Source organism: Suncus etruscus, chromosome 16 (genome assembly GCF_024139225.1).
Source record: "Suncus etruscus isolate mSunEtr1 chromosome 16, mSunEtr1.pri.cur, whole genome shotgun sequence".
NCBI lineage: Eukaryota > Metazoa > Chordata > Mammalia > Eulipotyphla > Soricidae > Suncus > Suncus etruscus.
In genome coordinates, this window is record NC_064863.1 from 42,647,240 (window position 1) to 42,673,280 (window position 26,041).

A 26,041-nucleotide genomic window follows, 5' to 3' on the forward strand; every position below is an offset into this window, starting at 1 on the left:
TACTAGTTCTGCTCTCAGGAATTACTCCTGGTGCTCAAGGGACCCTCTAGGGTGCTGAGTTCTGCCCTGTGTCAGATAATAGCCCTATCCAGCTGTACTATTATCACTTTGCTTCTTTGTGTTTGTTTTAAACCCTCCCAGTGTCAGCTCCTATATGGCCACATTTACCAGATTCTCTCTCTCATTTTATATTTGAACAGTTTACAGCCTGCCCATTGTTCTCCTGTTTATTTAAATGAAGGAAAGAATGCACGAGAATAAAATGTTATCATCTATCTTTTCAACTTAGATTTTGTGCAAGGTCAATTCCACCATATTTTGAAGGGTATCTAAATTCAGGAACAAAGAAATAGTGCAGGTGCCCCACAGAATGAAATGTGATTTTTTTTCAATGGGGGTGTTTCTTATACAATACCAGAAAATGAATACATTTGGCTGCTGGAGAGTTGTTTCTATATTCAAAGTTGCAATAATATTATATGGAATTAAATTGCATGTTATTAAAATATCAGCAACTAAGCAAGTCGTCCTCATTCACAGGCATATTACTTTTAGTATTAAAATGAAAGATGGGGGGCCGGAGAGATAGCATCGGAGGTAAGGCGTTTGCCTTTTATGTAGAAGGATGGTGGTTAGAATCCCGGCATTCCGTATGGTCCCCTGTGCCTGCCAGAGGTGATTTCTGAGCATGGAGCCAGGAGTAACCCCTGAGCGCTGCCGGGTGTGACCCAAAAAACAAAAAACAAACAAATAAAAAAAATGAAAGGTGGTTGAAATATACTTATTCTTAGGAGACAAACATTATTCTAAGACCTTGTTCTAAGTTGAAGAGAGTTATCCATGAATAAATTTGAGTTCAAAACCACTAGTAAGGAAATTATATTAAAGGGGCAGGTATAAATTTTAGACACTACATATATGGTCATATAAACATGTATTGTTAAGATAAAAAATTCCAGAAAATATTTCTGAGGAACTTGTAAACAATTAGATAAAATGTAAAATGTCAATTCTTTAAATGAACATATGCAGATTAAAGTATGAGTGAGTAGAAATTATGGTTTGTGTGTGTGTGTGTGAGAGAGAGAGAGAGAGAGAGAGAGAGAGAGAGAGAGAGAGAGAGAGAGAGAGAAAGAGAAAGAAGGAGGAGGGAGGGAGGGAGGGAGAGAAAAAGATAGAGACAGAGACAAAGAAGGAAGAGTTATCTGGTTAAGAGGGGAGAGAGGAAGAGATAGAAGCATAACAAAATAGAAAAGGGAGTCTATTTTTAAAAGCAGGAAATTAAAAAATAGAAGTACAAAAGAATACAATAACAGCAGTGTTTTTAAGGCATACCTTAACAATCCTTAGGTACTTCTCAATTGTTTTCTAGCCAGATAAAGCCAGGTGGGGATTTTTCACTTGAGCTTTGAGGCTCCACCCATCTCCAGTGGAGCTTGATCTTGCCAAGCTTCATTCACCCTTTCATACCCTGCCTCCACTCTTTTTCGCTGGGGAAAGCCTCAATATTCTCCCAAGTAGAACCACACAATCAGGGATGAACAACTTCTAACACCGAGTTAGTTCTAGGGTTCCAAACAGTAACCAAATAATGATGAAGCCAACTTCTCAATCTACATTTAAACTCATCTGTCCATATAATTAAAAATTTCTTAATATTTTAATCAATATGAACCTGGAATGTGGCTCAGTGGCAGATCCTAACATGTGTGAGGCTCTGGGTTCTAGTACCAGTTCCAGAAAGAAAAAAAATGAACAGCAAACAATTTACAGAATCTTTATTGTAAACAGAGGTCATTAATAGTTATTACAAACAGAATTAATTTAAGCTCATGTTAGCGATCCAAAATATAATTACAAGTTTATGTTTAACATGGCATAAATTGTAATCTTTGTCCCATCAACACTTCTAAAAAGATCACTAAAATTAATTGGCATTTCAATGGTTTTATCACATTTTTAGCACCATAACATTCTCTCCCTCTCAAAGAAAATTCACTCAAAACTAGGTAGAATGTTTATATCTCATCACCAAAGTGACCACAGATTTATTTTTCATAATATAAAAAGAATACATATAATTATAGCTCAGTAACAGTCCTTTGGGTCATTTTGCATTTTTAAAAATCTACCCATTAGACAGTCTCGAGAATATCTGGGCTTCATTCCATCTATCCCCTTCCTGTCATTGCAAACAAGCATGTATACCTTCCCTAGTCCTTTTTTCCTGGACTCTATTCTTATCATCTTCCTTCCCTCAACCCTGCAGCTTGTCACATCCATGCTTAGAGCAAGGAAGGAAGACCAGCAGCCTTTCAGTGATCAGCAAAATATCATCTGATAGCTAAAACCTGATTGATAGGAAAAATATGTCACACAGGTCAAATATAAGGTTTGCAATAATTTTGCTTTTCAGTCAGTTTTCCAGGGGAACATTTAGGAGGCAAGTAAGGGATGTGTACCTGTAAAATGTCTTAAAATACTATACTTGTTACTTCACTCATCACATCTATAAAAACATCAAAATAGCGTTTCATGTCAAAAGCACTTTGTCGAGATGTATCAAAACAAGCATTTCTCAAAGAGGACCAAAAATAGATTATTTCATGAATAATAGTATTGTTTAAATAAATAACATTTTGTAACATAGCATTTCATGGTTTTTGCAAGAAATATTTAAAGAAACTCTCAGAACATCTAAATAGAGTGAACAAGTAATGAATATATAATCAAAATATACTTATGATCTGAAATTTTCCATGTTTTTTTCCCTGAATATCATTCAGAGACAAATAATACTGAACACATTCTAAAGGTTCCTGAATTTTACTACAACTACTAAGTTGCAGTTGGAGGTCATGAATTTCACTCTTTTCCTTCATTTCAAAACTACAGTAAGCAGTAGGTGTAAAGCAACCCCTACTTCGATGTATTGTAGAGTTCTTGCTATTTCTAAGATTTTTTTTTAATCAGTGAGAAATGTCAATATTCAATGCAAGCTAGGTTTGGGTTGCTTTTCTTGTTAATACCCAAGCGACCATTACAAGGCTGGAGACGGTATGGGATCACGTGTTTGCTTTCTGTACAGCCAAGGTCTGGTTCGATTCTCAACACTATGTATGATTTCCTAAGCATTTCCAGGAGTGATGGTCCCTGAGCACAGAGCCAGGAGTTATCCTGGAATGCAGAGTGGGACCTATGACTTTTAGGTCTCTGATCCTGATGTTATTTTCTCTTAATAATACCACTAAGTTCCCTTGATGTCAAATACAAAATACATTCAAAATAAAATGACACGAGTCAAAATCATTGCAATGGTAATATAAAGAGTAAAGATCAATTCTCACAGTTTTACTAAGACATAGCACATAGAGTTTGCATAGCACCCTAAGCAATACTTGCCTGAAGCCTTGGCCTGCATGCTTCCCACTGCTTCCTGGAGGGCTGAGGGTAGAGATTTTACATACTCAAGATATTTTGGGTATGCCAGGTGCCCATCAATTTAGAGACTGGCATAACTACATCTAAGCCAATTTGACCTCTACTGGACATGTAACATTTAGGATTGGTTTAAGATAGTCTAAAGTGAGACAGTCTGTGACTAGCTGTTTCTTTGATACATGGCTGATTTATTTTCTTGCAACTAGAGGAAGAAATTTGTTTTGATTCTTACCTGCTGAGGTTGAATTTGCGTTAGCCTTTTTTTCCTTTAATATTACTAGAGTTTTAAATAATAAAACTTCAGTGCAGTGACAGAAACATAGGATTTGGAAGTGAATGAAGTTAAGTTTAAATCACAACCAAATTCCAGTCCAATCTCTACTTCTGCCTATGTGACAAGAGACAAGTATATCTCTGATGCTCACTGATGCTGTTTCCTAATAAATACCACTGGATAAATGCACCTGTTCCCAGAGCTGCGCTGAGAAGTAAGAGCTACTACACATGCAAAGTCTATACAAAGCCTAGATGTATAAAATACTCAATAAGTAACAGCTATGTTTAGGTTCTAGTGATAAAACTCAGTGGTAGAGCACATGCTTCACATGTAGGATGCTTCCCTGGGTTTGATCTCTAGTATCACTAGAATACAAACAAACAAAAAAGCAATATCCCCAAAAAAGATAGTTATAATTATTTTTAATTAAAGTTGAGATTTTTATAGCATAATATAAATACTTATGCATTATTATAACTTAAGGAAACATTCCTTGTTTTTTCCTTGTGCAAAACCAAGCAACAACAGTTATCTGTCATTTCACATATATGAAGCTCTTTAATGACTTCACTCACATGTGAGACTATGGCTTAAAGTCAATGTAGTAAAAGTTGTCTTTTTTTAGTGAAAATTAAAAGACAGATCATGTAACGTTTTTAAATATTGTACCGTTCAAACACTGTATGTGGGCATAGCTCCACTAGTTAGTTACTCAAAATGAATCTCATCAGTTGCTTCAGCTTTTTCTCACTTCAATAAAATGGGGTTTTATTTGTTTATTGTTTATTAATGTTTTGGGGAGTTACACCTGTCAGTGCTTGAGGGTTGAACCAGATGGTGCCAGGGATCCAGTCCATGCTTCCTGTATGTAAAGAATTTGTTCAGTAAATTGAGCAATCTCTCCAGCCAAAGGAATTGTGGGATTTTATTCAATTGGTGGAGAAGAGAGTTTTGGCCACACCTAGCAGTTTTCAGGATTTACTCCTGGCTCTGTGTTCAAGGGACCATATGTGGCACCAGCGATTGAACTGGGTCAGCTGAATGCATGGTTAAAGCTTTGACACCTGTACTATCTCTCTAGACACCGTTTTTTTTTTGGTGGAAATGTAAAAGCACTTCTTTATAAATTTAATTCTGACTGACTTCTGATAATCATTTTAAAGAATTTTAAGTTGAAATTAAGGTGAAGTGTAAGGAAATGTATTAGAATATAGGCTCTTAAGAATATTTTAAATCTGAAAACACAAAAAAGGTACACAGTAGCGATCTGCACGGAACTCATAAAATACTTAGGAGTTATCACAAATTGTAAAAAGCATGCACTCTGAAAAGGTCATGACAAGCCATCAATATACTGACAACTCTCAGCACTCCTAGTGAGTATTTCCGCAAGGGTTGTCTGAGATCTGGCAGCCCATGTTTTGGCTGGTCACTTGCACTTTGAAGAGAGTCCCATCTGCACACATACACAGCTTGTAGCGCACCCAGTCACCACTATTGAACTGGTCCCCACTGGAGGAGCCAGGCAGGCGTGTCGGGCTGACCATCACAGAGCCATTTAAAATGATGCTGTTTTCCTGTTAAGAGAAAGAAAGATCTATTTACCTCCATGAGTGGGTTTTGCACCGAGTCAACAAAAGTCACTGGAATATTCACAAATGAAGGCAGCAAGAAAGAGTGAAGTCAGGATGCAAAAACAAAAACATCACAATTAAAAGAAAACCAACCCCAAATCAAAATTCCTATTGGGACCTCTTAATAACAGTTCACAGTGTTATCAATACCCTTGAAATAATCCATCCCCCCTCTCTTCTCTCTCTCTTCTCTCTCTTCTCTCTCTCCTCTCTCTCTCTCTCTCTCTCTCTCTCTCTCTCTCTCTCTCGTTTTTGGGTCACACCTGGCAGTGCTTAGGGGTTACTCCTGGCTCTGCACTCAGAAATCACTCCTGGCAGGCATGGGGGAGCATATGGGATGCCGGGATTTGAACCACTATCCGTCCTGGGTCAGCCACATGCAAGGCAAATGCCCTATTGCTGTGCTAAAAATAATCCATTTCTCTATTAGCGAACATTACACCAACATTCCCACTTGCATACTAAAACTGAGGTGGATGAGATTTCAGATAACTTTCATTCAATAACTTCTAAGGAATTTTCACATTAACTTTAATTTCAAATCTTCCACAGCATCACAAATGAAAACTTAAAATCTGTAACTCTTGAGAATGAGGCAGTCTTCACACCCACAGAAACATTCTTGTATAGTTAGGCTCTTAAATCCCTTTATTTTGGGGAACTTCTAAACCTTCTCTACTTTCTTTCTTCCCACTTTTTATTCTTTTAGTCAATGATTATCGAATGCTATTTAGGTGCCAGATTCTACTGAGGTGCTGAGGGAAAAGTAGCAAACAAATATTCAAGTTCTCAGAGAGTTAATAATTCAGTGGGGGGAGAAGTAGGCTATAAACACAATAAACAGGTGAAACAGAGACATCGGGTGATATAGGTACTCTGAGAAAAATAAATAAGGTCAAGAAGAGCTAGAGAACAACCAGACATGGGCTCGACTGTCCATAAGTTAGCTGGAAAGGCCACGCCCACAAGGCCACAGTTCAACAGGAGCTGGGTGACACTCCAGAGTAAGTTGTGAGTGTCATTGGAAAGGATTCCCTGGGCGCGCGCGTGCGCGCACACACACACACACACACACACACACACACACACACACACACACACACACACACACACACACACACACACACACACACACACACACACACACACACACACACACACACACACCTCTCTGAAGTGAACATAGGTCAGAGAACAGCATGGCTGAGGCAGAATGTGGGGACCAAGCCAAGGAAATGACAGAAGGAAAGAACAAAAAGGTCAGATGTGTGTGGTTACAAAAATGGCCTTTGGCATGTCTTCTAAATTAGATGAAGGATTCTTGACAGATATAATCTCTCCTTTAAAAAGCTCGCTCCGGCTGCTGTTTAAAGAACTGAGAACAGTGGCGAAAGGATGGAGTCTGGGAGGAGGCTGTGGGGATGAGAGCAGACTGGAAGGGGGGGGGGGTGGGAGCCCCAAGGTGGCAGAGGCACTGGGGATGAGAACAACAGCCAGGGACTCCACCATTTTAAGGTTACAGTCCCTTTCTTCTGACGAGTGGCGGTGACCAGTGAGCTGGACATGCGCCTGGACATGCATGTCTGTAGGAGGAGGGGGAATATGAGCCCTGAAGACTTGCTGAGTTTCAGGTGTCTAAAAGACGGAAGTAGAGGCAGAAAGGCCTGGCCATCTTTAAGGCAGAACTGGTCGTTGTCATTAAAGGGGGATTCCAAATTTGAAAGTTATCAGTTAGCACAGGAAACTAAAATCAAAAAAGAAAACTGGTGATGAACCCATGGAAATGGCCTATTGGTTACTAGACATTAGTACATGTAATTCTTAAGTGACGAATTCTCCAATTTCATTTCAATGCTGCCATCTTGTGGCCACCATTTAATTTTATTTTGTTAAAAATCACAGGCTTTTTTTTTTTTTTAAATGCTCATTTATATTTTTTTCTGATGATTAGCTATACATTTTAAATATAACCATTAAAGGATAATAGAGATAGCTCAACTGGAAGTGCACATGCTTAACAAACTTGAGGCCCTGGCCTTGATCCCCAGCACTGCTGGGTCTCAGTAGCACAGCATCCGAGGGCCTAAACATCAGGGGACAAATGTTGCTAGGAATGATCCCTAGGGCTCCTTAAGCACTGCTGGGGAGGAGCACAAATTAAAATAAATAGATAAAAAACCCACCAATATGAACTCAATTTAAAGTGAATTCTTTTATAATATAGGCTTATTTTTCTTAAATGGTAGAGGAACTGGTATAGTATATCCACATTTCCAAGTACTTTATTATTTGTCATATTAGCAACAGGCAGCATTTTAACGTTTGAAAAAATAAAAAATCATGATAACTTGCTACTGGATCTACAGAAATTGGTCAGCTCTAGAATCTCTTAATTCCCACTCAGATGTTACTCTCCTTTGCTCTCTCCCAGAATGACTTCTGCCTTCCTGTTGTATATGGGACACATAGCCCCAAGTTGCTACTGAGTTTTTGGCAAGAATCACCGGTTATGAGGGCCCAAACAATAGTACAGCAGGTAGGGTGATCTGGGTTCTCTCCCCAGTACTCTATATGGTCCCCCGAGCACTGCCAAGAATGATCTCTGAGTGGAGAGCCAGGAGTAAGTTCTAAGCATAGCTGAATGTTGGAAAAATAAAAGGAAAAAAAAAAAAGAAAAGAAAAAACCCAGTACATTTTAGAGACTGGAACATACACTTTATGTAGGGGGAGCTTTTTATAAAAGTGAAATACTTGTTTTCTAAAAAGTTAATTCTTTTGAAGAACTGTTAAAATTTTAAAAATGGTTTTCAAGTCTTTAGACTCATGATCACTTTTGTCATGTAATATAATAAAAGATGCATAGACATTTTAAATAAACATGCTTTGCCTAGAATTGTAAGTAAAAAATGTTTTGAGCTTTATAGTTCCTGTACATGAAATATATTTATTAATTTTCAGATATAATCTATGAATTACAAAGAAAATTACTTTGCAATAGCTACAATAGAAAATGAAAAGGCAAGCTACTAAGTGGGAGAAATATTTGCAAATCATACATCTATAAGAAATTATATTTACAGAGCATATAAATGACAAGGAATTAGAGGCCGGAGAGATAGCACAGCGGCATATGCCTGGCAAGCAGTCGATCTAGGACCTAAGGTGGTTGGTTCGAATCCCGGTGTCCCATATGGTCCCCTATGCCTGCCAGGAGCTATTTCTGAGCAGATAGCCAGGAGTAACCCCTGAGCACCACCAGGTGTGGCCCAAAAACCAAAAAAAAAAAAAAAAAAAGATAAGGAATTATTACTATTCAAAAGATTAAAAAAACAACTTATGCAACTCAATCAAAGAACAAAGCTAATATGAGTATAATGCGGGCAGAGGAGCTGAACAGACATTTTTTCCTTGACTAGATAGTGAATAGAAGATACACAGACGGTTAACAGATATACAAAAAGATGCTCAACATAGTTAATCATCAACGAAATGGATTTGATCCCTGTCACTGAAAAAAGGGGAAACGAATGAAATCTTTTTGCCTTTTGCAACAACATGCATTATTCTAAATGAGAGATAAATAACAGTATTTGTCAATGAATAGATATGAATTCCATATTATATATAGAATAAATAGATCTGAAAAACAACAACAGACAACCAAGATCATAGATACAGAAAACAGATTGGTGATTGTTAGAGGTGAAGAGCTGGTGGTAGTAAATGAAATGGGAAAGGGAGACAAAATAAGAAAGATTCCTATTATAAAATATATTGGGAAATCAGAGAAAGCAAGGTAAATACAGATAATAATACTATAGAGTACATAGAAAGCTTGCTAAGAGATTAGGTCTTAAAATTTCTAATTACAAAAAAAATCATATAGCATATAATGAATATTAACTTGATCTGTTGTGGTGATCATGTTCCAATGTCCACAAATACCAATGATTACATTGCACACCTGAAACTAATGTAATACCATATGCCAGTTTTGTTGAGCAAAAACTAGAATTAGAGAAGAAAACTGTCAGAATGAGACAGCGATGAAAATGCATGTGTGGTCCCAGCTCTCAATGAGTGAAACCCAGCAGAAAAATCACTGGGAACATGCACCCTGACTTGGAAATTTGTCTTAGAGACATCCACCTACAGCATCCAAAATCACTTTTAATCAATCCCATGTAACTTTCCAAGGCATAAAAACAAACACCATACAGGTACACTGAGAGCCAGACAGATGTTTCACAAAATGTTTCGGAACTTTTTTATTTTGAATATCTTTATATGCAAAAAAAAAAAGTATCACTATGTGCGTATTTTAAATATGTAAATAGATACATGTGTCCAAGAATCTTACTGTTCTTTCTTTAGACTATTTTCATTTTAAAAATAAAAAGTTTTGAGGCCGGAGAGATAGCATGGAGGTAAGGCATTTGCCTTGCATGCAGAAGGATGATGGTTCAAATCCTGGCATCCCATGTGGTCCCCCAAGCCTGCCAGGAGCGATTTCTGAGCGTAGAGCCAGTAGTGACCCCTGAGCGCTGCCGGGTGTGACCCAAAAACCAAAAAAAAAAAGAAAAAGAAAAAGAAAAAAAGTTTTATTTAGGGCTGAAATGATTGTATAGTGGATAGGGTGCTTGCCTTGCATGTGGCCAACTGAGGTTCAATCCCTAGCATCTCATATGGTGCCCCTGAGTACCACCATGATCCCTGATGCAGAGCAGGAGAAAGCCCTGAGCACCACTGGGTGTGTGCCCCTCAATCTCCCCATGAAAAAAAGAAAAAAAATAAGATAGAGCTTTATTTAGGAAGTATAAGAGAGAGAGGAAGAGAGAAAGAGAAGGATAGAATCTGACATATAGTAAAGGAAGAGAATTTCTGTACTCCGAGCTGGGATCTGAGTGACTCCAGAATGAAGAATCATAATACTTTAAAGCTTAAACAAATACTCACTGCCTTCAGCTCCATATTTCCACCCATGTGAAAGTCAATGGTTTTTCCCATGATAAATACTCCTTCATTTCCACGTACAATAGCACGCCCATCAACTTTTATATTTAAGTCACTAGTAGCACTGCTGGTAATCTGAAAACAGAAAAAAAATATAAATAAACAGAATGATTTCCAGAGAGAGGAATAGTAGTTTCTACTATAAAATATAAGAAGCAAACACTTTCATTCATGTTTTAAATGTTGAGAGAAATTATTTGATCACATAAAAGAATTAGTGGTAAAACTAGAACAAATCTTTTCCATTGCTTTGGAATGTGGAATATCTTCTTACACACCACTACAAAACAATAAAACTCCTATGTAATTCTCTACAGTAATTCTCTCCCCTGTGACAAGAACAGAAAAAAATCATACCCTTTCAGTTGATGCTTTTTGAACATTCAAAGTTTTCACTCCACTGGGCAAATGAAACTCATGAGTTTCGTAGTCTGTGCTGAACAAGATATTTTGAGTTCTTGGGTCAAAAAATTGCATGCCGATGTCACTTGTAATAGATGTCTTGTTCTTTTCTACACTGAGCTTTGTTGTCCCTTGCTGAAAAACAATCTTCAGAAAAATACTTTATCAAGACTATGCTTCCAAAGAACATTGCAACAACTCAAATTCATGAAAGGTAAAAAAAATGCTCTGTTAATCAGCAGACTTCCACTAATCTTAACTTTGTATGATCCCATTCCCCCCAGCTTCACCCATGTAAAAGAACCTTCACAATGAGGGCTTTTGTGATGGAAGATAGGGGTCATGGAACACATAGCCCAATGGGTACAAGGAGAAAGGGCGGATGGTATTCCCTCGATTCTACTCCCCTGGCAGCCAATGACTTTACTACAGATTGGACCAGCATGCCAGAAATTGCTGGCAAGGGACTAAAGTGAAAGTACAGTGAGTAGGGCATTTGCATTGTACACAGACAACCCGGGTTCCATCCACCACATCCTATATGGCCCTCAAAGCCCACCAGGAATAATTCCAGAGTGCAGTATACCCTGAACTCCACTGGGTGTGACCCAAAACCAAAACGAACAAAAAAGAAAATGCTGGTATGGAAATATAGAGTATTAGGAAATCATTCAAAGATTAGGAAACATTCAAAGATAATCTGACAAATTATCTTAATCTTTATGAAATATATTCATGAGTTTTTCTCTTGAAAAAAACACCTGCCTCCAATAACCTTTTCTTGATTTCCACTAGGACCTTTTTCTCTAGAACCCCTCAAGCCATGACGTGACTTACAGGTTGGTTGTTGCCAGTGATGACTAAATTCTCATTCCGCCTTCCTCCTACTGTGCTCTTATAGAGTGGATGGATGACTCCCATGTCAGACACTTGCTTGAATCGGAGCAGCCCGCTCTCGTGGAACTCCAGGCTGTCACAGCCATTTGGTCCAATGCGAATTACTGCCCAGATGACAACTGTTATCTGAAAAGGAGAAGTGACCAGGGTTAATAGGCAGCACCCACTTCACCTCAGAGACAAGTCAAAAAGATCCCAGGGCAAGAATTAAATTTCCCAAGACAGGGATCATTATAGAGAAAACATCACACTTCACATTTCATTTGTAAACAGAACTAGTTTCATTTGAAGGTCTTACAGGCAAATAACTAGTCAAATGTGCTAAAAGGTAGGGGCCAGAGAGATAGCACAGCAGTAGGGTGTTTGCCTTGCATGTGGCCAACACCAGACAGAGCCTGGTTCGAATCCCAGCATCCCAGGAGCCTGCCAGGAGCGATTTCTGAGTGCAGAGCCAGGAGTAGTAACCCCTGCACATCCTGGGTATGACAAAAAAAAAAAAAGTACTAAAAGGTGTATACCATTTAAAAAGAGCAGTCCTGTCTCCCCCACTCTAACCTGGCCCCTAGAAAGAAGCATTTTCAACCACATCAGCTTTTCTAAAAATACCTCCATAATTCAATATAAAATACGAAAACTCATCATTCTCAGGTCTCATCTAGTAGTTTCCCATTTCCTTTAACCCCCCTCCCTGCCCACCACCTCCAGGGTTGTTAAAGCTATGTTCATGATATCTAGCATGACAACAGTGGAAATAATGTTCACCTTCAGTCACATCTCATACCATACAAGCAGTTCATACCTTTCTTGTACTTTGTGCCCCTCAAGATTTAATATGTGTCTTAAAAATCTCAAAAAACCCTCCGACACATTTTGAGTAGTACTTCTTTATTTTGGGGGGGGGATTTCAGACTACACTTGATCTCAAGGGTTACTCCAGGCATTGTGCTTGGGGGACAATATGGGATGGGGACAATATGAGCCCTGGTCAACTGCCCATAAGGCAAATGCTCTACCCATTGTACCATTACTCTGGCCACACATTTCTCTTTATAACACGTTTTGAATGCTAAAGCCTCTAAGCTATGGAGTCTTCTCGGTTTTTCTCTCCAGGATATCTCCTGATGTTTTCTGAAACTGTGTTCTCTGGCCGGTTGTGAAACTCTGACTCTGAACCTCCCCATCATTGTCATGCAGGAGCTCCCTGTAATCTTTCTTCTATGTGGACACTCAGCTTCCTGGGTCCAGTTCTTTCTCTTTCTTGGTTCAGAACCCTTTCAGTCAGGCAAGTTTACCAAGGCTTCTTATAATATACTTTATATATACAAATAAAATGTTTTTATAATCCTTTCTATTTGATAGCCTGGCTTGGTATGTGTTATTAGAGTAGAATTGAGTTATCATCTCTCTGAACTTTTAATGCCCTTACTTTATTGTTTTCTATTTTCCAGAACAGTTGAGTTCTAATTATTTTTCTCTGAATCATTTTTCTGATTTATTTTCTTCTGACAATTGTTGTGATCGTTTCTTCTTTTTTTTCCCCTAGGTTTCTTAAGAGTTCACAGTAATGACCTCGATATGATTCTTTTTAATGCATTATACTGTACCCAAAGTGGTTGTTTTCAATCTATTCTTGGAAATTTTCTTGATAACTTTCTCAGAGTTTTCTTTTTCCCTGGAACTCTAAATTTTATGGTTCCTAGAATCAGTCTAAGATTAAGTTAGTTGAAGATGAGGAACCTAAAGTTTACCTTCCAGTATCTATTTCTTCCTTATTTTTTAATTCTTGTTTTTCTTTTTAGGTCATATCCAGCAATGCTCCTGTCCCTGGCAGTATTGGGGGACCATATGGGATGTTGAAGTTTGAACCTAGGTGGGCTACATTCAAGATAAGAAGTCTGACTTGGTAACCCGATGTACTATATAGCTCAGCACTCCTCTTTAATCATTCTCAATAGTATATTATTCTCTTATGGAGATATCCTCTTAACTTCTCTCAAGACAACAATTTTCTGGATACTTTTTAATTTTTGTCATCAGTGCTTTTTTTCTTGCTATTTCCTAGAACTCTTCCTTTTCCCAAAGTTTAAGTGCCTTAGTTTCTATCTTTAATTTAGAAGTTTGTTCAAAACTATGATGGCTTCCTTGAGTCTGGGGGTTCATGCTTCACAGTGAGGTGCATCAAGTTCATATTAAATTCATCTTTAGGGGCTGGGAACTGCAGTAGAGAGAAGAGGGGGATTTTTTTTTTCACAGCATCTATGAATTCTTTTCACCTATTCTCCCAGAGAAGGCTAATCTAGCCCTCCTGAGGCAAAAGGGCATGGTGCCAAGCTTCCAGGCAAGGAGGATGAGAATAAGGGGGCCTGGGAAAAAAGGTCTCAGTGCTCAGGATTCACTCAGCTGCTTTTAGTCTGGATGGCCAGGTATACCCTTCTCTGTGCCTTTCCAGGCAGAAAGTGCCCTCTTGGATTGGTGAATACAGACACACTAGTTTTATATGGTAAAGATTAGGAAGAGTAATCTTGCAAGGAGTAAGAAGCTTAAGGGTCTCAACTCTATCCACAGATTTTTCAAACAATGGGCCCGGAGAGATAGCACAGCGGTGTTTGCCTTGCAAGCAGCTGATCCAGGACCTAAGGTTGTTGGTTTGGATCCCATGGTCCCCCGTGCCTGCCAGGAGCTATTTCTGAGCAGACAGCCAGGAGTAACCCCTGAGCACCGCCGGGTACTCCTCTCCTGCTTTTCAAGATACTGTGCTTCCAATTCCCAAGATCAGTCAAGTTTTGCTAGGCTTTTACCAGAAGACCCTATGATCCCTTCCCCATGCCTGGTGAAGCACTTTTTCTTTTTGGACAGGTTGTTTGTCATTTATTCCTCTCTCTCCTTTTTGTCTGTATATATAATGCTTTGGGATTTGAGTTGTCTCCCACCATTCCACTTTCAGTTTAGAGCTTAGTAAAATAATCCACTGATGTCTACAGGTTTGATGTTCATACTTAAATGGGAAAGGTGTGCAAGTATCTTAAAAAGTTCTTTATGAAGGTTAAGTCTAGTGACCCAGAGATATCACAGCAGAGAGACCAGGAGGCTATGTCATGGGACGCACCAAGTGTCACCATCTCCAAACCTGTTTTAATTCCTCCAGAGAAAAAAATTGACATTGATATTTTGATTTCTGTATATTGTCTCTTTGGATGAACTTTTTAGAGAGGAAGGGGAAAATGTCTTTATTCTGCAATCTTTGTAAAACAGCACCAATAAAGTTAAATCATAAAATAAATTTAAAATGTGGAGCTATAGGCTCCATTAACTCCTTTTGATATAAGTGATGAGTCGGACATGAGTATCTTAGATGTACAGAGAATACAAATGACCAGCTTGAATAAATTAGGATAGTAGAGAAACAATGCACTTCTTAAGGCACTGCTCCAGGTTCACAATCTATTCTAGGATTACCAAAATCATTCTCTAAAAACACCTATTCTCATACCTGCCAGCAAGTTTCAATGTGACACTCATTATAGAGAATTAGAGCCTCGGATTAAATGTCATATTCAATACAGAAAAACCTTGGGTCCTGGGTACCTTGGACAAATCAACCTATGTAGTCTTTTCTTTTGTTTTTGACATCTTGTGGTATTCAGGTGTTATTGTTGGCACTCCACTCAGAAATCACTCCTGACAGGCTTGGAAATCAAACGAGAAGTTGGGGAGCAAACCTGTGGCAGCCAATGGCAAGGCGAGTGCCTTACCTGCTATACTATCACTCTGGACCCCAGACTGATATGTTCTTTAAATCATTGATTTGATCTTTAATCGTTGAGATTAAAATTCTTTTACTCTTTAATTTAAAACTACAAAATGCAAACTTGTTTGTTGATAATTTTATGCTCGGAGCAGAGGCATCCATGCACTCCTGTTCAGGAACCTTAGCCCCTATCTCCAGCTACTGTAGACCAAAGAGGAAAGTTAATTCAGTATAAGGGGCCTGAAGATACAATGCTACTTTAGCCTGGGTGGAGCTGGGGGCCTCCAGAACTGTACCCCAAGATGCTGGGGCACATAACGCCAGGAATGTAACTTTGAGTGGGTGTACACTTGAGTAGGTGTCCTAATAACTGTACTGTCTCTAGGCCCCTGTCCATTTGAGGAAGCAAGACCACATATGGTGCAAAAGGACTAAAAACAAAAAAGCTGATATTTTTAGAAGACTTGGTAAAGGCAATCAAATCATCTTGGCAGAGGTTTCTACAACTGAGGTAATGATATCCTTTTACAGGTTGGGTTTTTAAAGGGAAGACTACATAAAGACTTTTTCTAAATAAATTGAAACATAGCAATATTAGCACACCAGATTTTATGTATTATGCTTTCATTAAAACTCACGAAGTTCTAAATGTTGAAAAACAGCAAGCTAGAATATTTTGAAACAATAGAGACAGAAAACAGACGACCGAGACACCATCACTGTTATTGAAAAACAATATCCGTGTACACTCTACTTACAATTAAGTTGATGATAGCCAGGATAAACAAGAGGATAATTACACAGACAGCTAAATTTCCCTTTCTCCCTCTCAGTCCTGTTTTATGGAGTCTGTCTTCATCAATGGGGATATAGCCAGCTTTAAAGTTGCTGTTGTGCTCTTTATTAACATTCCTTCTCTCCACAGCTTTCTCACGCATGGATTTCTTCACTGGACCATTGGAACTCTGCAAAAATAAGAAAAGAAAACCCAACACACTGATACACACTTTTTCCAATGTACTGAAGTGCCAACTCACAAGTAAAGATAGCTGAATTGGTCAGTGGGGTGCTTTCCAATAATAAACTCTAAGTTGCCCTGGACTCCAAGCTTCAATAAGGGCATTCCTGTGTTCAGAGGGCAGGCCCAGGGAAACTCCAGTGTGACTATGTGGTTACATATTTCACTCTCTGCTTCCAATAGCCACACAATCAGAAAGTGTATGGCTCACGGGGGATGTGAGTGGGATAAAGTCCACATAAACATCCTGTAGTGTAGCTATGAATACAGCACACAAACTTAGCAACACTGAGAACATGAGATCTAAGATGCAACTAACAAACTGTGCAATGCTCCTATTATGGTGGCAGGCAAGGGTTAGGAAGCACTGGTCATGGGAGTTGACACTGGTAATGGGGTTGGTGTTGAAGTATTATATGTCTAAAACTCAACTATCAATAACTTTGTAAGTCATATTATTTAACTAAGTAAAATCATTTACATGTTTGTAGTTACTAGTATTACAATAAGATTATTCACTTATTGGCCCATTTATTCATACTTACATGTAAAGAAGTTGGAAAAGCTGACATTTGTTTTTAATTAACCCAATGGGCTAAAGCTAGCTTCATCCTACATGGCACTTTTCAAAATGTGGGTTCTCTCCAAAAGGCATTTTTCTTCTTTTAAATCTTGATATTTTTCCTCATTGTGGCAGAGAACCGAAAGAACTAAACAAAGGTTCTTCACAAAATGAAAACACAGAGCACTCAGGTAAGCTAAAGATTTTCTTCAAAAAAAACCTGAGGAGGGGGAAGTTCCTAAACCTTGTCAATGCTCATAAGTGACAAAACTTTTGTTTTTATCTTTTCTGGGGGGAGAGTGGAGTGGGGTTGGCCACATCTAGTAGTGCTCAGAGCCTACTCCTGGTTTGGTCTTCAAGGGTCACTCCTGATGGTGCTTGGTAGACCAATATGTGGTGTTGGTTGAATTGGGCTTGGTTAAAGGCAAGAAAAGAATCTTAACTCCTGTACTATCTCTCCAGTCTCCTCAAAACTCTTTTCAAAGTAACATTAACATACTGTTTTCCTCTTTTCTTGCAAGCATGTATATGGGATTTTCTGGAGGCTACATGCCTATAGGTGATAATATCATTGTTCTAATAGTGAATAGACAATGTGTTTGTATGTTCCTGCTTTAATTTTTCACTTCTAATTCCTAAAATAGTATATAAAAATATTAGAAATACAATAAAATAGCAATAACCAATATTTAAAAAAATTGGGATACTAACTTTAAGAGCATAAAAGAATCTGAGACCAAAAAGTCTGAGAATTTCTGACTTATCCTATGGTTGAGAGACATTTCAAAAAATAATCTGGTAGAATGGCAGCTGTCAGGAGAGATGAAGTCATGAAATTTTCCTATACATGGAATATATTATGCTGAGTGAAATAAGTCAGAGAGAGAGAGAAAGACGCAGAATGGTCTCACTCATCTATGGGTTTTAAGAAAAATGAAAGACATTTTCAGGCACAAAAGAGAAAAAAGCTGGAAGTTACAGCTCACCTCATGAAGCTCACCGCAAACAGGGATGAGTTTAGTTAGAGAAATAACTCGTTTTGAACTATCCTAATAATGAGAATGTAAGAGGGAAATAGAAAGCCTGTCTAGAGTACAGGTGGGGGTTGGGTGGGGAGGAGGGAGATTGGGACATTGGTGATGGGAATGTTGCACTGGTGATGGGTGGTGTTCTTTACATGACTGAAACTAAAATACAATCATGTATGTAATAAAGTTGGTTAAATAAAAAAAATGGCAGTGAAAAAAAAAAGAATGTCAGTCCAAAAGAAATGGGTGGAAACAAATACAATATTTTCCATTACATAGTTTTTTAAGTTTTAAGAAAATTTGCTTATTTATGAGGCATTTAAAAGCACTTTATGATTAAACCACCAAATGCACAATAGTAATACAAAAAAGAATATAATTGAAATATAGGGCATCATCCATTTCCTTAATATATAACAAATGAGATTTGAGGTATATGAAAGTTAATGTGACAATATTCTATTCACGTACCAAAATCAACACTACAAAAATTATGGCCTGTGGCATTTAAGGGGAGTAAAGAGGGATGGCTTGAAGCTGTCAGGGAAACTGTAAGGAGTAGGTGATTTGAGCTTAACAAGGAGAGTAAAGCTGAACAAGTGAGGCATGTGACAAAACTTCTTGAACAAGAGGATAGTCTTTGGGGTGGAGAAACACTATAGGGGATCAGGTGATTGCCTTGCATTTTGTTGATCCTGTTTTTAATACCCAGCACTCACATATGATCCCTGAGTGCTGACAGGAATCACTCCTGAGCACAGAGTCAGGAATGGCGTATGACTACAGTTGGGTTTGGATCCAAAAAAAAACCAAAATTCTACTGGTTGGTCTGTTTAAATATAAATAAAAGGGAAAAAGTTTCTGAATAAGTTTGGACTAAAAGGCGAGCTGTTAAATGTATGGGCATTTGCAGGCGAGAAAGAAAAAAACACCAGAAAGAGTTACTGGATTTGTGGTTAGGTTCATCAAAAAGAAGCATATGTTGATTGAACAGTCACTAAACATGGGGTGTGCAAGAGAGATAAGATTTTACACTACGACAATCAAATTGAATGAGAAATTATCCATCTTGTCTTGAGCAAATTGACATTATGAGATGATCTTAGGTCAATCTAGACTAGGGATGCAAATCTGATAGTCTTCATTATAAAGGCAAATTAAGAATCAGTCATGAAAAAAACATTAGAAAGCGAACAAAGAGCAATGATGCCATGTTTGAAAACTTTAAATGTGCAGGAAAATTAGAAATACAGTGAATGGTATGAAAGCCAAAGAAATAGTTATTGAACTTAACATGTTGATGTAACTCCATAACCTTCACCGACAGACTTTGAGCAGTAAATCAATAAGTAGGACATGAGCCCTGCCAGGTATCAACATCTAAACATCTACTTTCAAACTTACAAGAGGAAAGCAGATTGTAGTTAAGGAATTGTGTATTTTAAGAGGAATACTCTCCTTTTATGTAGGTTTTGGTCTCCTCCTCCTCCCATTCCCCATCATCCAGCTGGAGGAAGACTACAAGAACTGTATTTTTCACTCTAGTCTATAAGATGTATCTGACTATAAGACACATATAGTTTTTAGACAAGGAAAACAAGAAAAAAATATTCTAAAGCAAATGATGCAACACAAGAGCCATCAGGAGACAGTGGCTGGGAACAACCAGTCTGCGAGGCCGAAGCATATTTGCAATATTCAGGTCCACAGCTGGTTAAATACATTTACCTAATTTTTTTTACATCAGAAAATTAAAAAAAAAACATTTTAAATACTTTTTCATTACTACAATCAAATAGCTTTAAATGAAAGCTCTATGTGTGACAGTGAAAGTGCATTAACCTGATTGCTCATTCTATGTGGTATGCCTGTACAATAAAGGGGGTGTAACACTGCAGATGTTAAGTGGTTAGTATATGCTCTCCTCCCATGTACTTAGACTTCAGCTCTAGGCAGCATTCTCTCCATAAGAAGCAAAGACATTTCCCCCCATCTCTGGGAGGGTGGGGGAGTGAGTCTTATGTTATGAAAAATACGGTATGTTTGATGGCAGAGAGGAAGATGTAAAATCTAAAAACCCCAGATGAGAGCAGGAGAAACAGCAGCAAGAAACTACAGGAGGCAAAGAGCCACCCATACAGAAGAGAAGCAGAATCTTAAATGGTGGCTCCCACTTTTTTTGAACCAGTTCCACCAAGGAGAGAAAACATTCGTTTCCCTAGGAACATAAAAAGCAAAGTCTTTGGTTATGAAAGAGTGGAGAGGGCTACTAGAATCTTAGTGCAGGGGTAGGGGGAGCAGGTTGATTGAGGACACATGGAAAATGGGAAAAGATAGTGCCTTGTGAAAAAGTAACAGACAGAAACTGAAAAATTTCACAAAGCAGTAAAGTAGGTTCTGTAAATGCTGTGAAAATATTTTACTGCTGAACTGGCTGCCAAGTACAGTTGTGCTGTTCATCCACACCATATTTGACAATGCAGCCACCATAGGAACTATAGAGCAGTGTGCATTTTTCTAGTATTTTGCAGGAAGGCAGTTTGGGTAAGTATGCTTTTTGTTAACTGGGATAGACATAGTATAGGCGCTGATAGATTAGCCACTTAAGAATTTGAGTACGGGTCCACATGAAAGAGAAATGGCAAAATTGATTCCTTTTGGGATGGATGCATTACTCTTCTCTGCCAATTCAAGTACATTACCTTCAATTTGACGCAATTAACATTTAATAGAGAATGACTATATGTCATATGGTCGAGACAGAGTTTCTCAATCAAGGGCAATGTAATCCTCTGGCCACCCCCCCCCCCAACTCAAAGATTTCAAAAAGGCCACCGGTGAAAAACATTCACATAAGCATACATGTGCTCCACGGGCCCATATGTTGATGCTGTGCACGTGTTACCTGGGTTCTTGGTGCCCGTGCACATAGTGCTCACATCTCTCCTCTTGAGATGTGGACTTTCATGCTTCCATACTTCTACTCTGGGATGTACTGGGGTTCTCTCTGCTCTCTGGGCCCATGTGTTGGTGCTGTGAACATGTGTATTGGCAGTTCATACACATGGTGACTGCATGCAAGTCACCCACATCTCTCCTCTTGAGACGTGGACTTTCAAACTTTAATGCTAGGATGTATACTTCGGTGCTCTCAGCCTCTAGTGAAGTTCACATTCTCTTAAGCACTTTAGTCTCTTTATTTTCCTCAGAATTTCTGAAAAAGCTTTTACTTACAAAAAATTACATAAATGGGGACTATAACTGGAGAGTAGGGCCCAAACAGTAGGACAGGGATGCACAGGAAGGAAACAAGGTTGGAAAGGAGTCAGGGTAGGAAAAAGGTCTAGAAATTTGGTGAGACTGAGATGATGGAGCCATAGTGCTTCCTTCCAGGCCAGTAGTTGGACAGATACCAGATGTCATTGCTCATGACAGCATGGGCAGCACAAACAGACAGGAGGATAAAGGTCGAGAAACTTGGTTGAGACTCAGATTATGGTTATTATTCTTATTTTTGTTGATGATGGTTTTTACCTGCATCTTTGCTGGTTGTCAAAACCTAGCATGCCTCAGTCTTGTCAAGGTGCAGCCTCAAGGAGGCATGGGCCCTCAGGACTCAGGACTTTAAGAAAAGCAGAAGTCTGAATGTAATCTTTTTCTCCCCTTTCCCTTCCTTTTTGCCACTATTGCTGCTGTGCTGCTGATGTTGGGGGTTGTACATTTGGTACACACTTGGAGTGTGAGGAATCATACTGCACAATATAGACTAGGGCTGACACACACACACACACATAAACACACACACACACAATGCAGAGACTCTGCTACAGAGCTGTGTACTCAGGTCTGGTCCTTTATGTTTGTCTGGTTTTTTTGTTTGTTTGTTTTGGGGTCATGCCTGGAGGCGCTCAGGGGTTACTTACTCCTGGCTGAGCACAGAAATTACTCCTGGCAGGCTCAGGGGAACCATATGGGAAGCTGGGGATCAAACCTGGGTTGGCTTTTTGCAAGGCAAATATTCTACCCACTGTGATATTGCTCCAGCTCCTCCAGTCCGATCCTTGAGTTGGATCTTGAAGGATACAAAAGGATCCTAACAGGAGGATGCTAGGGAAAGCATAGCAAAAGACATTCCAGAGAACCTTAGTCATTTTGGGGCCAACTAATTTGGCTGGAGAAGAGGTAGGGTATAAACTGGGATGAAAATTAAGTGAGGGATATGGTTGAGGGTCAATAAATGTATAGACATGGTTCCATGGCAATACTTAAGGTACCAAAGAATGATAGAATTTACATGGCAATGTGATCATGAAGGTTCTTATGACATGTTAATCATATTCCAATATGTTTCCACAAAATCCACAGGGTAGGGTATATGTAAAGGATTATCCATGGTTAATGTTATTAGAGCTAGGGGGATTTACCACTTCAAAATTATTTTTCAAAAATTTATTTTTTTGTTTTTTTTGGCCACACCCAGCAGTGCTCAGGAGTAACTCCAAGTAGGCTTGGGGACACATATGGGATGTCAGGGATTGAACCCAGGTTGACAGTGGGAAGGCAAACACCCTACCTGTTGTTCTATCACTTTGGTCCCCAGATTTAACTTTTTTTATTTTAAAAAAATCTTGTTGCCATTTTTAAACTTCTATGGACATTTCAAAGTTTTTGGACTCAATTAAAATACATACTGTTATTAATGATCAAGACACATTATTTCCCCTAAAGAGTAAAATAGAAACTCATGGACTTGCTCCTGGAAGCGACTGGATACTGCTGCAGATTTCGAATAGGTTAGTGGTAGGATGAAATTTGCTGCTTCAAAGCAAATCAAACCAAAGATAGAAACCACACCAGGAGAGAAGAATTTAAACTCTGATCTTGGTATGAAGATAAGACTGGGAAGAGAATAAGATCTGGTGCCCGGCTAAATGTAAGGGCAACAGAGAAATGTCTAGGAGAACTCTCAAGTAGATCTGCCACGGTTTCTGCAGAAATCCAGGGTTCTTAAAAATGTGGGATTTAGTTTTTAAATATCAAGTCTGAGCAGCAGGCAGTGAAGTCAAATGGTGTTCCCATCTAAGCACCCAATTTCTGCTAGGTTAAATAGGATAGGACTGTTGTTACTATTTCAGTGGGGGCTAGACTATCATCTGTACTGGACATTTTTGAGTCGAGCACGTCAAAAATTCAGTTAATGAGAGCCAGAGTGATAGCACAGTGGTAGGGCATTTGCCTTGCAAGTGGCTGACCTAGGACGAACCTCGGTTCGATCCTTGGCAACCCATATGATCCCCCAAAGCTAGGGGCTATTTCTGGGAGGATAGCCAGGAGTAACCCCTAAGCATCAACGGGCATGGCCCCCCAAAACAAACAAACAAAATTCAGTTAATGAATTTTAATGTAAGAGCAGAACTGTGAAGTAAAGAAAGAGGAATGATCAACTTCTGGGTGAAGAAAGAAATCTTCAGCAGAATCTTCTGAACACTATGAGGAAGGTGGAAGAAGTGAGAGCCATCAAAATAGATACAGTAGAGCCACAGCAATAATACAGTGGGTAGGGTGCTTGCCTTGCACACAGCCCACCAGGGTTCAATCCCTGACATCTGATAGGGTCCTCTGACCCCAGTCCAACGGGAGTAATCCCGGAATGCTGCTGACCTAAGAGTATTCCCTGAGCATCTCTGGGTGTGGTCAACATTAATCTGAATAACTCCAAGACAGTTGGTCTACTTTCACTACGTACTATTATTTATTCCATAAAAAAAAAAATGTTGGTTTCACTAGCAGTGCTCAGGGCTTTTCCTGGCTCCACACTCAGGAATCATTCCTAACGGTGCTCAGGGGACTATGTTCAGTGCCGGTGATTGAACAGTGAGTGGGTCATCTGTGTACAAAGCAAGTGCTCTGTCCAGTGTGCTAAATAAATCTTCAGTTCTGACTCCTGGTTTTTTACTTGTTGTTCTGCATTTATCTCACTAAGCTCCAGGAAAAAGTAGTTTTCATCTTCTCTACTTTAGGCAGATCTCTTCTTCCAGTGAGATCTATTGAAAAATGTCCTAAAAGCAAGATATTTTTCTGGAAACAGAATGTAGATAACTTCACATTAAATTTCTTCCTGCACTTTGTTCCCCCCCCCCCCCAAATGGAACAAAAGGGCAGTTGGGCTGAGGTGGGGCTAGAGTAACTGTGAAAGTTATCTAGATTGTATGGTCAGGCATCTGTCGTGTGTACATACCCAGGTGTGCATGTTGGGCGGTGGGGTAAGGGGAAAGAGCCTTGGAAACTATTCCAAGGTACATGTTATCATGCAGATCAGGAAATAATGGACTAGAGAAAGCATTTAAAAATAAAAACAACAGCTTTAAAAAGCCACTTGCATGGGAGAGAGATTCCTTTAGATCCCTTTAGGGCCTCTGAGTAAGCACAGCGGGAGGAGGCCCTTGGTGGGTTCTGGCATCTCGAGGGCGACAGTGACAAGCTGTGGCCATCAAGAGACACCCGGGCAGCAGCTGAGATTTTCTTGGCAGCAGGCAGGCAGTAGTCAGGGTGTCTCCGGGCTGCATATGCAGCAGGTCCAAGTTATTTTTACCCGCATCGCTGCAGACTGCCAAGCCTGGCACGTCCTGGGCTCGATCCGGCGTATGCTCGGGGAGGCCCGGGCCCTTGGGATTGCAACCCCTTTGCACTGCGGCCCAGGTCAGCAGGGCCAGGCTGAGAGCCTGAGTCCTGGTCCCACCGGCCTTGGCCAGCATCCCGGGCAGCGGACAGCTCCTCCCGCCCCGCCCCTCCCGCCGCACGCAGCTCGGGCGCGACCTCTCCAGCCTCTCATCACTCAGTCACTTCCCACGGCCTCCACCCTCAGACCCCCCTCCCACAGGCCAGCCACCTCCGCCCCTCGGTGGCCGCAGGGTTCACCGACCTGCTCTGCAGCAGCTGCCGCCGCCGCCGCCGCCATCTTCCCGCGCCCGCGGCCTCACGCCCCTCTTGGGCCGCCGTTGCACCCCGGGAGCGCCGCGCATGCGCTCTGGTCGCCTTCTCGTTGGCGCCAACAGCCCCAGCGCACTAAGCCCCGCCTCTTGGAGGGCGTTCCGTAGAGGAACCATCTCTCATTGGCTATTGTAGACAGGCCCCGCCCCCTCATGCCGGAAGTTCGAATCCCGGAACTGGGTGTTTGGGCACGTTTTGGCGCTTCTTGAGGCTCTCGAGGCTCTCAGAAGTGCGAGTTCAAAATACAGAGATGCTGCATCTCTCCCTTTCTTGCGGGGCGCTGACAGTCCCCCAGTCTGATAGTTCCACCCACAAGCTGCAAGGGCCCTCATGGGCAAGAGTTTCCCAGTGTAGAGTTGTGAGCAGGGATGGAGACTGACAGGATCAAATGGGTCACTTAGGTGACTAAAAGCTTCATTCATCTCAAGAACTTCAATCCCTTAAAGGCCACTTATGAATCACTCTGGTGAATGTTGGATCCTGTTCCTAGAGTAATATTGCAGGAGTAATATTTTCATTTATCCTGGAGTGATATTTGTGAAGCCACTTATGTATTCAGTAGATTCCCCATTCCCTGTGGCCAGTAATCCTTCCAGGAGAAAAGTAAGGGCAATCTGTGGCGAAGGAAATTGCTTCCTTTGAGCGCCATTGAGCCATTCCATTGAGCACCTTTGGGCACTTGAAGTGTTTGACTCAGCAGCAGGACTTGCCCAAGAGAGCACTGGCAGAATCTTGCTTTCTCTGGGAACTAGGTTTCACGATGCTTTTTTGGAGAGTGGCTTGGCTGGGGCTGGAGTGGGGGTAAGGATGGGGGGAGCCATCAAATGATTTTTTAAGAACAGGAGGGATGAGGCCCTGTGTGGTCTTGAGGTGCTGGGGGTCTCTTGGGCTATACCCAGCCATGATGAGGAAACCCATGTACTGGAAGTATAAACCTGATCAGCTACATGCGTCCTTGTTCTTGCATCCTTAATCCTTGTTCTGCTTGTTGGCCATGGTTTTACCCACAGGTGACTGGAAAAGACTCCCCT

General features: G+C 40.1%; 2 protein-coding genes across 2 annotated transcripts in view; both read right to left on the minus strand.

Moving 5' to 3' along the window:
• OCIAD2 (OCIA domain containing 2) overlaps window positions 1–26,041 on the minus strand; it is a 945,756-nt gene that overhangs the window by 328,618 nt on the left and 591,097 nt on the right. The window lies entirely within an intron of this gene.
• SGCB (sarcoglycan beta) lies at window positions 5,085–25,014 on the minus strand. The gene is made up of 6 exons (XM_049790165.1): window positions 24,943–25,014; window positions 16,171–16,377; window positions 11,605–11,790; window positions 10,723–10,914; window positions 10,309–10,440; window positions 5,085–5,295 (listed from the first exon to the last, which is right to left on the minus strand). Exons 1-6 carry the CDS (start codon window positions 24,976–24,978, stop codon window positions 5,092–5,094), a joined length of 957 nt encoding a protein of 318 aa, XP_049646122.1. The 5' UTR covers window positions 24,979–25,014; the 3' UTR covers window positions 5,085–5,091.